We start from the raw sequence: 11372 nt of genomic DNA, 5'->3' as shown, positions 1-11372 counted from the left end.
TAAGAGGTGTCATGTCATTTATTGAAAGAAAACAAAATGAAACAAAACAAAACAGGGCAAACATATTTCTTAATAAGTGCAGTTTGTTAAAATCCTGTTAAAACATATGGGTCAAGGAGAAGTAAAAATAATCAGAGGATCACCGTGGGAAAAACTTTTAGGTCTGGTCCCTGGGAGACCACTGGAGAGGAGGCAGTGGGAAAAACTTCATGCTCTGAAGGGAAGGAGCCCCCCCCACCACCACCTCCCCTTCTTCCCTCTTACCCACTTAATCCCACCAGAAACTACCAAGAGGCCTAGAATAAAAGGTTTCAAGTTCAATAGTCACACTCTCTCCAAATACAAAAAGCAGTTACAATTCAACTGAACACAGAAGCTTGTGTGCAAAGTTAGGGGGAACTGAGACATTGTATAAAAAGTTAGGTTAAAGATGATTCTGTGGTTTTGTTTTGTGTGTTTTGTTTTGTTTCAAGGGTGTGGCTCTTCCTCTGTCACCTGAACTCAGCAAAAAAAAAAAAAAGGTTATCTTGATGAAATATCGACAGCCGACCCACAGTAAAAACAGACAAATTCTAAAAATTAAAAAAAAGCATAATTACCAAAAAAATATGTCACTGCTTCCTCCCTCCACATTTTGCTTTTTAAACTTTTTTTTTAAGTTTTTGATTTTTCTTTTTTTTTTTTAATCCTGAAAAGTAGACAGTAAAACAGCTCCTGGAAGAATTTACAACCAACTGCATGGAGGTCTGGGAAGCTGAGGGGGCTGGAGCAGAACCGGAACGAGTGAATAGGAAGGGCTTCTCCCTTCAGTCGCTGTAGCCTCACTGCACGGCCAAGAGAGAGGAGGGATTATTGAGTCCAAAAGGGGGAGGAAGAACAGGAGGTGGGAGTTTAGGAGACGGGGGAAACAGAAAATAAAAGATCATTGTTGCCTGTTTGAATCCAGAGAAAAATGCCTGGCCCTGGGTGGGGGAAAAAGCCCCTCAGAGGGGAGGCAGTGGGCTGGAGGGAGGCAGCCCCGGGATGACCCCATCCCCAGCACCACGGGACCTGGTTGGGGTGGAGGAGGGACCAAGGCAGGCGCTGGTGGAGGAAGCCGGCGGGGCCTCCGGGAGCATCTGGGACACACTGGCTACTGTGTGCTTGTGCCGCCCTGTGTGTTCCCGGAGTAGCTCCCGTAGTCGTAGTTCCCGTAGTATGGTGGCCACTGGCCCTGGTTCTGATAGTACTGGTTCCACTGCTGGGCATACTGAGGAAAGAAACCAAGAGCACTAAGTTATCCTGCATCCACTCCATATCGGCTCCTCCCCTGGCCCCACCCTCACCTGGGACAGAGAAGGGTGCAGTGACAACAGTAGACACAAGTCCCCTTGCAGAGAAATCAAGGCACCCTAGGAGACAAGGGACTGACCTGATGCCACACAAGCAGGCAGTTAGGGATTGAAGCCCAGGTCTCCTGACTTGTCAACCCAATGCCCTTTCAGGTATAGCTGGATATGACATCCAAAATATTTATAACAGATATGGTGGCCTGAGCACCAAGGATCTGGAGCCCCCTGGCCATGGTGCTGAAGCAGAACTTGGAGGCCCCCGCTGTGCCAGACCTTCCTTTTTTGCTGCACCATGGAGAGGGGCTAGCATACCAGTTATTTAGCACCCAGTGCAGCAGTGTTTACCAAATGAAATGGCTGTACCAGATGAATACCAGCCTGAGGCCAGCAGGCTGCCCGCTGTCTTAGTAACCCAGGAGGGGACCCTGGAAGTCTCTCCATCCCACTGGCTCCCAGTCTGGCACCTACCTGCTGATACTGGTTATAGCTGGGCTGAGGGTAGGTCTGTGCGGTGGGGGGTGGTGGTGGGGTATAAGGGGCCGGGTTGTAGCCGCCGTAGCTCCCATAGTTGTAGGCAGGTGGTGGCGGAGGTGGAGGCGGTGGGGCTGTGTAGGCCTGGCTGTAAGCTCCCTGGTTGTAGGGTGGCTGGCTGTAACTCGGCTGGAGAGTGAAGGAAAAAAAAAAACCCAAAGTGCTATGAAATAGCCAGTTCAAGGTTGGGATGGAGAAAGGCCTTTTTAAGTAGATGATTCCCAGGGGCTCTCCCCTGGCGGACACGGTTAAGGGCTGAGGAGACGATGGGTCAGCTCAATGACATGGCAGGACAGGGTAGGATGAAGGGCAAGTCCTAGGGCTGAGTTCTGGACTCCAATCCCAGCTCTGAGACTATGGGGAGCAAGGTACACAGCATCTCTTGAAATCCCAGTTTTCTGTAAAAGGAGAATCACAACAGAGCTAACTACTCCTTCGGATCGACCTGTGCATTTAAAAAAGCTATGGGTACAGACCACTGGACACAATAAATGGTGGTAGTCGTTACTGGAAAAATCAGCTGAGAAAACCAGTAGTGGTAATTCACTAAGTGTCTCCTGAGTACAGACTGTATCATTAACTCACTTAATTTCCATACTAAGAAAGTAGGTTCCACTGGCCCCATTTTACAGAGAAGGAAGCTGAGGATCAAGAATGTAAAGTTACGGGGCCAAGGTCACACAGCAAAAAAGAATCTGTTCCCAGATCTGCCTAGTCTTAGAGCCTTAATCACAAAGCTTCAGTGCACAACAAACCTTGGAAGTGAGCTCTACTAACACCTTTATGGAGAAAACGAGGCCCAGAGAGGTTAAGCTACTTGCCCAAGGTTACAAAACCAAGCTGCAGTGGGGCCAGGGTTTGATTTTGTGCCTGCCCAACTCCTGTTCTAGGAAATATTCTGGTTAGACTGAAATTGGGAACCACTCAACTGTCTCCTGGCATCTGCTTCCAGATCTGGCACGTGGAAAGTACTCAGGAAACGGATGAGCAATAAACGAAGACCTCTCTGGTTAACAGGAGCCCATGCATACCAGAGCCACAGCAGACTTTTCAAGAACTGGAACTGAGCCCAGAGCTGCTCAGGAATGAAGCTCTCCACGCAGAGGGCAAGTGCTCAGAAATCTCAGGGCTCTGGTCTCTATACCCTAAAGTCAAAGAGGTCAGCGTCTTCCAGGCTGGGCAAGGGGTGACTCCAATCACGTACTTTCCTGGGAATTCAGTGAAGTTAGTGACACAGCCAAGAGAAGTATACTTGCTAGAGGAATCCAGGCTTACTGCCCATACCCCTGACGGCAGTGGGAGAGTAGTAGGTTCTGGGAAGGTCTCAATTTACTCCTGGGTTTGCAGGAGATCTGGGAATGTCTAGGGTTTATCCCAGTCAAAAGCACTGCAAGGAGAAAAGAAGTCAAGACTGAAGCCCAGTGGCTAGAGCATGTGTTGATTTCCCAAGATCTGCCTCCTCTTACTTGCAGGCTCAACAGCATCTGTGTGTACTTACATACAAACACACATTCTTTCTCTTACCTGTGGAGGGCTGTAGCTGCTGACGGTGGGGGTGCTGGTATTGGCGCTCGAGCCAGGGATGTTGCTGTTCTTGTTATAGCTGCTGGCCCCTGGTGGGTTCCGAGCAGGGCTGTAGCTGGGGGGTGGCGGTGGCTGCTGGGGTGGTGGTTGTGGTGGCGGAGGCTGCTGTGGTGGTGGCTGTTGCTGGGGAGCCCGGTTGTAGCTGCCTCGGTTGTTGGAGTTGTTGTTATCCCGGCTGTTGTTACCCCAGCGGTTCTGACTGTAACCACCACCTCCGCTGCGGTTGAAACCTGCACCACAGAGATCCAGAGAGGCCCCATCATTTTCAACTTGGAACCCTCAGGAACTGGGTTGCCTTGGCAACTGCTGTGCCCTACCATGGCCAGGCACAGAGTAGGAACTCAAAGAGAACAAATAAAGCACACTCTGGGATCCCCCAGGTCCCTGGGCACACTCCTCTGTCCCAGTCCTGATAGCACTAGGTCATGACTGCATAGTTACAGCTGTGTCTGATCCACTGGACTGTGAAACCGGTAAAGTAGGGACCAGGTGGTCTTGGGTTTCTACTGTGTCCCAGTATTGTTATAGCTGTTGCACAAGCTAGAGACATTTAGGAAGAGGATGCTAAGCACTGGAGACAGCCATGAAATCACAACTAGTCTTCTTGAGACCTCTCCTGAGCCTTTGTGCAGCTGTTTCCTGGGCCTGACGCCCTATTGCCTGGCAATTCCTACTGGGCTTATGGACCTTAGCTTAGATATCAGTACCTCAAAAGGCCTTTCCTGAGCCCTGCTGTCTCCCTATAGGCTAGACTGGGGTCAACTGAAGTCACAGCATCTCTGGGCATTCCCATTAAGCTATCTAGGTCATGGCTGTGTCCCCAGAACTATCCAGCACAAGACTGAAATACAGTAGGGCTCAGGCCATGTTTGTTAAATTATGAACACTTTACTTTAGAGACAGCAGCACTTGGTGACTAGGAATTTGGGCTTTGGATAACTTGACTCTCAACTCTGGATTTAGCTGGGTGGTCTTGGGCAAACCCTACTCTCTAAGCCCACTTCTCCACATTTGTCTTAAAACCCAAACCCAAAAGACAGTCCTAGCATTTGCCCTGTGCCATGGCAGGTCCGAGCTAGGATCCAGGAGTGGCAGTAAGCTTGATTTGGCCCCTACTCCCAAGGAGCTCATGGTCAGATTCACAAAAATGACAACAACGTGACAGAAAGAACACTGGGATATGCAAATGGGCAAAGGACTTCATAATCAATGCCTGGGGGGAGAGGGACAGTGGAAGAGAGTTTCTGTGAAGTCCTAGAGTCTTGTTTTGGTTCTCTACCAGAGTTCAACTCACAGCAAGTGCTCAGTAAACTTTAGTTGCAGACTGAATTAACAACAAAAAAAGCCCAACCCCAACCTGGGAACAAGTGGAGAGCTGTCTCACCTCCTCGGTAGTTGCCTCCTCCACCGCTGCCTCCCCCTCGGTTCTGGAAGCCTCCTCGATTGCCTCCAGGAGGACCTCGGTTGTCATAACGCTGGAAGCCGCCACCACCCCCGCGGCCCCGGAAGCCGCCACCACCACCTCGGTTATCAAAGCGCTTTTCAGGCGGTGGTCCAGCCTTGCGGCCTTCCTCGTTGTACTGCCTCACCAGCTTGTCTGCTTCCTCCCGCTGCAGCTCAATAAACAGAACCTCATCCAGGAAGTCCCCAACATCTGGCAATGTGAAGTTGGCTAGGAGGAAAGGAGCGCCCCAGAGGAAGCAAGGAGAGATCAGTACTTTCTGAGTTCTGGTGCCCTCTACCCAGAACAGAGAGGGTGGAGAAAATGAGTAGTGAACAAGAAAAGGCAGACCAATCCCAACCCCTTGCCCTGACAACGAACAAAGTCCCTTTCCTCCCTTTCCTGAAGAGGTGGCTATGCCCCACAGTATCTAGCTTCCTCCAGCCTTACCCCAGGGAAAGGGTCTGAGAGGTGGAATCACCATCCCTATTTCTACAGAGGAGCAAACTGAGGTTTGCCTATAGTCAGCCCACCTACTGGGAGCCAAAGACAGGGCAAGCGTACAGGCCTTTCAGCTTTTGCTCCCACACGTCACTTCCCTCATGCTGTCCCAGCCCCATCCTGTCTGAAAACTAGACAGGGACAGGTAGCTTTTCCATTCACAGCTGTAGTAGATAGAAAAGGGACAAAGCAAAAGCAAAGAAAGAGAGAGCCAAGATCAAAAAAGGAATAATTAGGAAGCCAGGTAAGGACGAACTAAGTAAAGAGTTTTTCTCTTAAGGACCCTTGTAACGTTCCTCTGGGAACCACTCATTTCCTACCTTTCATTTCTAAGACCGCATGATCTGGGACATCCTTCCCTTCCTCGTCAGTTCGCTTTATCGTTCGGTCTTTCAGGTCCTCATCAGTGGGACAAATTACAATAGCTTTGCGCTGGAAGCCTTCAAATGGTCTCATTTTTCGTCTCTGGGCTGACCCATAAACATTTGTCTAAGGGTAGGTAACAGAAGAGGCAAGAGATGGTACATTAAGAGTTGTCTTTTTTTCCTTTGAGAGGTATTACGCAGGCCAGGACTGAGAAAATGATACTAGTGCTCCTTCTAAGCAGAGAAACTCAGGAAGTGGCTTGTCTTCATTTTGAGGATTCCTGAGTCCACCTTTGACTCATGAATTGACTTGGGAAAGTGGCTGCAGACAGGCATAAGGCAAAGGATTTGAAATGGTTGGAGCTTTACTTTTTACTCCTATTTTGTTCTTGGCATTGTGCCTTACAACTTCTTGTCCTTATCCTAAAAGTAATACATGCACTTGGAAAAATATTCATAGTATAAAGTATAGAGTTTAGAGTAGAATCCTTACATCCTCCTAGTGCCAGCCGTACCTCCCAGAGATAACCAATATGTACACGTCTATAAATAGCTATGCGATTTTAAACACAAGTAGAATTGAACTATGCACATTCTCCTGAAGCTCTTCTTCATGTAACGTTTCTCTAAAATTTTTCTGTGCAGTGTTCTTTTTTTTTTTTGAGTTGGAGTCTCACTCTGTCACCCAAGACTGGAGTGCAGTGGCTGCGGCCTCAACCTGCTGGGCTCTGGCAATCCTTCCGCCTCAGCCTTCTGAGTAGCTGGAATTACAGGCACGCGCTACCATGCCCGGCTGATATTTTGATTTATTGTAGAGATGAGGTCTCGCCAAGTTGCCCAGGCGGGTCTCGAACCTGCAGGCTCAGGCAGTCCACTCACCTCGGCCTCCCAAAGCGCGGGATAACAGGCTGAGTCACCGAGCCCGGCTCAGTGTTCTTTTTAAATGACTGTAGAACATCTATAGAATGAATATGCATTGATTAATCAGTTCCTTTGGACAATTTTGTAGATTGTTTCATCAACACCAAGGTTCTTTTATTCCCTCAGTCCTTCTCTGAAACATCAGCCTCACCCACATACTTTTACCCGGCAAGTTTGAGCAGTTAATAGTCTGTGTTTTCACAAGTGCAGTTTCCCTACTAATGTTTTTTTCCCCTCTTCTGTGTGACAGCAGGTAGTGTCCTGGGCTGATATAAGCTGGCAGAACAGTGCTCTAGAACAGCAGTGCCCGATCTTTTTGGCACCAGGGACCAGTTTTGTGGAAGACAATTTTTCCAGACAGTGGGGCAGGGAGGATGGAGAGTTTCAGGATTATTCAAGAGCATAACATTTATTGTGTACTTCATTTCTATTATTACATTGTGATATATAATGAGATAATTACAATTATACAACTCACCATAAAATAAAAGAGGCGCAGACGTCAGTAGTAAATAAAATAATAGGTGGGCCACATGTGGACTAAAATAACTGTCGGATTCTAACTTAAAGCCTGCCACCAAATGCAGCTGTACAACTGATGTACAACCCACTTGTCACTCGCTGATCAGGTTTTGATATGCATCTGTAAGCAACTGATTTATTATGGTCTCTGTGCTGTCAAACCTCCACTGCTAATGTTAACCTGCATTTGCAGCTACTCCCCAGCGCTAGCATCACACCTCAGCTCCACCTCACCTCATCTAGGTCATTAAATTCTCATAAGAAGTATGCAACCTAGATCCCTCACATGCGCAGTTCACAATAGGGCTCACGATCCTGTGAGAATCTAATGCCGCCGCTGATCTGACAGGAGACGGACCTCAGGCATAATGGAGCAATGGAGAAGTGGCTGTAAATACAAATGAAGCTTTACTCGCTTGCCTGTCACTCACCTCCTGCAATGTGGCCCAGTTCCTAAAAGGCCACAGACTGGTACCAGTCTGTGGCCCGGGGGTTGGGGACCCCTGCTCTAACAACATATATGGTTGACAGCAATAACAGTATCAGCTTTATTGAATACTTCTTACATGACAGGCCCTTTGGGAATGGGGCCCACATCTGTTGGACTCAGCCTGTACATTTGAATCACCTGGACACTACATAAAAGACAAGCAGACCAAACTTCACTTGAGACTTCCTTAGTCTGAAGCTTTGGAAAGTGGCACCCAGGCACCTAAACAGGTATCCTCCTTACCCAAACCCAGAAACTCAGAAACAGAGTAATGAGTTTTGACCTGCATTAACAACTTTTTTTGTTTTAAGACAAGGTCTCATTCTGTCTCAGCTGGAATGCAGTTGTGCAATCATAGCTTGCTGTAACCTGAGACTCCTGGGCTCCAACACTCCTCCTACCTCAGCCTCCCGGCCAAGTAGCTGGGACTATAGGCTGACTGCCTGACTGCTTACATTCTTTTGGTAGAGATGGGGTCTCACTATGTTGCTCAGGTTGGTCTCAAACCCCTGGGCTCAAGCAGTCCTCCTGCTTCAGTCCCCTAAACTGCTTCAGTCTCCTAAACAGATGCCTGCTTAAACAACTTTATAGTAACTCTGACAGGAACCTAAGTGAGAAGCTGCAGAGGGGAAAAATAGTATGAAAAGGGGCATGTACAAAGGGACCCCAAAAATGTTGTATTCTGAAGATGCAGTCTGGTAGGGTAGAAAGAGCTTAGGGTTGGGTCCTGGTATGACTACTAATTCACTCTGGCCAGTCCTGACAGTTGCTTCATCTGCAAAATGGGGCTGAAAGGCCTGTCTCCCAGGGTTGGTGAGGATTGAGTACGAAGATGACCAGAAAGCAACTGACAAAGTGTAAGAAACTACTCAAATGAGGGGACATGGGTGGCCTCCAGGGCAGGAGATGCCTTGACGAGAGGCAGGCAGTGTGCTGGGATGGCTCAAAAGACCTTGGCTCTAACCTGACTAGGCCTTGCCATACTTGTGTGGTCCTGGCTGAGCAGCTTCTCCAAAGAGACTCAGACGGTTCTTCTGTAAAATCAATTTACTGTTTATTTACTGAGTCTCAGGCCTTGAAAAAAGACAACAGTATGAATGTCTTATGGTTGCTGTGAATACTAAATGAGTTTATGTGAGTAAAAGCCCTTGTCACAGCTCAGGCTGTGGCTCACAGCCAACATTCAACACATGTGAGATACCATTGATAGGTCATCACTGGGTGGGGTGCTATGGATATTTATACTGTAATATTGACTTGCAACAATCCAGACTAAAGAAAAGATTCAGCTGTAGTTATTTCCCAGGAGAAAGGCAAGGACAGCGAGGCAGCGTACAAAAGAACACAGACTTTGGGGGAAGCAGCATCCGGGTTGAAATCCCAGCTGTGTCCTTTACTATCTGTAAGACTATAGACAAGCCATCTAATTAGTTTGAGTCTCAAATTTCTTCATCTGAAAGACAGAGACCATACCACCCTCTTTCTGGCTCTCGTGAGGATTTGCAGATGTGAAATCTCTGGCAAGTGGCAGGGAGGTGGGCAGGGGAAGAAATCAACCCACAGGGTAGATCTGAAAATATCGTCAACAGGACTGATAGTCTTTGGAGAGTCCTCCCAATGGAAAGCACCACAGAAAATTAACTCTTGAGAAAAAGACAAGGTACAAGAAATCCTCTTCTAACACATAAGGAACAAGAAGAAAAGTGTGGATCAGATCAGTCAAAGGCCAGGAACCCCAGCACAGACCTGTTGGGAGATCTGGGCTGTGGGTGTGATTGTTCTCTAACCAGATCCCCCAGCCCTGATGCACAAGTCTGGCAAAAACATTCTTTCTTGTTCCCTAGGGAAAATATTCAACCATCATGAAGGACGTGGGCAGTTACGCGGGTGGCAGGTACACACATACTGTTAATGGGGCCTTAAGCACTGGCCCATGGAGAGGCCTTGGGCCACAAATGGTTTAAAAAGGAACATCATGTTAGAGGAAGAGTTAAGTCCCTTCTCCCTACTAGTTGCCCTCAACTCCATTCCTAAAAGCAAAGAAGCAGAAGGTGGCATTTGGTCACAGGAAGACAGAATTTGGCTTCCTCCAGCTAAATAATCAGGTTTTCTGCTGACACAAAAGCCAGTAGGTAAGCACAGCGTAAAGGTGACCCCAGACCATTCTGCTGATAGCCCATCCCATTGTTTTCTTTCCCCTAAGTGATCCTATTTTGATTCCTCTGAACACCAAGTGTGCGGAGGAGAATCATTTCATGGAGGTTTTCTATGTGACAGAACTGCCCTGTTAATACACTCATAAGGGAACAGAGAAGAGAAGCAACACTGCCAGGAGGGCTAGTTCCCGCAGCTTCATGGGATAGGAGGAATGGGGGTGGAGCCAACTGGACTCATAAATAGCTGGACTTTGTCCTTGGAAGTGACTAGACTTTGAGGGATGGGTTCTCAGACACTTTGGAACTGAAGTGCTGAGAAGCCTCTCAGTGATGGTTTTTACGGCAACGAATCACTCCACTTACTCCTTGGCTTGGGGAAGGGAAGAAAAGCGCCTAAACCACACCAGCACAAATGCAAATACTTGGCTTTCCTGGAGGAAAGGGAATTAACTGCTGGTGGCTGTTGCCACAGCAAACACAGTGAGGTCACAGCTTCTAGGCCAGCCCAGCACTTCTGCGGTCACTGGGGGCTGCTAGTGGCTGCTGCTAGGAGACCAGCACAACAGCTAGGTCAGCTTTTCCAGTTGCGTGGGTTCCCTCTGTGTAGCTCCTGCTACTCCCAGACCCACCCTGCTTAAAGATGTTGACTCTAAGAGAAAGTCTGGGTTGCCTGTGTTCCCTGGCCCCACGACCACCCCAGTGCTCTGCAACAAGGGCAAGGGATGGGAGTTGGGTTTTTCAGAGAAGCTGTACAGGCAGTTTTGCTGTTTAACAGTCTGAGACAGTAGAAAGAACACAGTAGGCTTAGGTGATGACTTCAGTTAACCTGAGTTCTCTAAAAGCCTCACTATTCCCTGTCTACTTTTACTTGTCACAGTTCAAGAGGGTTAGACTGGCAGCAGGAGAAACCTAGTTGGATCCCAGAGGGGTAAACAAAACACCCTGATGAGGAAAGAGTTTGCCTTGGGCTCAGAGTGAGGTGAACCCCAGTGGAAGGAACCAAGTGTAAGGGAAGAGAACTGACGGGAAAGAAAAAAAATGAAATGGGCTTGAGACTCTGGGGAATGGTGAAAGATAGAGGGAAGAAACATCTCTTTTCCAATGCTTACAAATCAGAGGTGGTTTCCTTTGGGACAATCTAGCCCTGGGTTTGTATTCGGCAGAAGTATGGCACCGGCAAACCAGGATGCAAATCACGACTAGAACCCCATGTTCTGACAGTGATACCAAACTGGTCATGTCATCACACCCAGCCCTGACTCCAACCAATGTCTGGCCTGGCTCTGGGCTGTTAAAACCCTTGAGGGACTGGGCTCGGTGGCTCAGCCTGTAATCCTGCGCCTTTGGGAGGCTGAGGTGAGTGGATTAGCTGAGCCCACGGGTTTGAGAACCGTCTGGGCAGGCGAGACCTCATCTCTACAATGAATCAAAAAAAATTAGCCGGGTGTGGTAGTAGGCACCTGTAGTTCCTGCTACTTGGAAGGCTGAGGCGGAAGGATCGCCAGAGTCCAGCAGGTCGAGGCTGTGGTG

The 11372-nt window shown here is 48.3% G+C and overlaps 1 protein-coding gene across 2 annotated transcripts in view; it reads right to left on the bottom strand.

Moving 5' to 3' along the window:
- HNRNPUL1 (heterogeneous nuclear ribonucleoprotein U like 1) overlaps positions 1 to 11372 on the bottom strand; it is a 60744-nt gene continuing 49372 nt past the window's right edge. The window contains exons 11-15 of one of the 2 annotated variants that reach the window (XM_021707518.1): positions 5709 to 5877; positions 4831 to 5118; positions 3387 to 3676; positions 1800 to 2025; positions 1 to 1249 (exon numbers count right to left, since the gene is read on the bottom strand). In XM_021707518.1, coding sequence (XP_021563193.1) covers positions 1813 to 2025; positions 3387 to 3676; positions 4831 to 5118; positions 5709 to 5877 — 960 coding nt within the window. In that variant the 3' untranslated portion in view covers positions 1 to 1249; positions 1800 to 1812. The remainder of the gene's footprint in view (positions 1250 to 1799; positions 2026 to 3386; positions 3677 to 4830; positions 5119 to 5708; positions 5878 to 11372) is intronic. The other variant, XM_008047975.2, reaches the window with a different exon arrangement.

This window comes from Carlito syrichta, unplaced genomic scaffold (assembly GCF_000164805.1).
Source record: "Carlito syrichta isolate Samal-C Ts95f unplaced genomic scaffold, Tarsius_syrichta-2.0.1 Scaffold119893, whole genome shotgun sequence".
NCBI classification, from domain to species: Eukaryota; Metazoa; Chordata; class Mammalia; order Primates; family Tarsiidae; genus Carlito; species Carlito syrichta.
The sequence above is the reverse complement of the archived record's forward strand: the minus strand, read 5'-3'. Positions and strand labels throughout refer to the sequence as shown.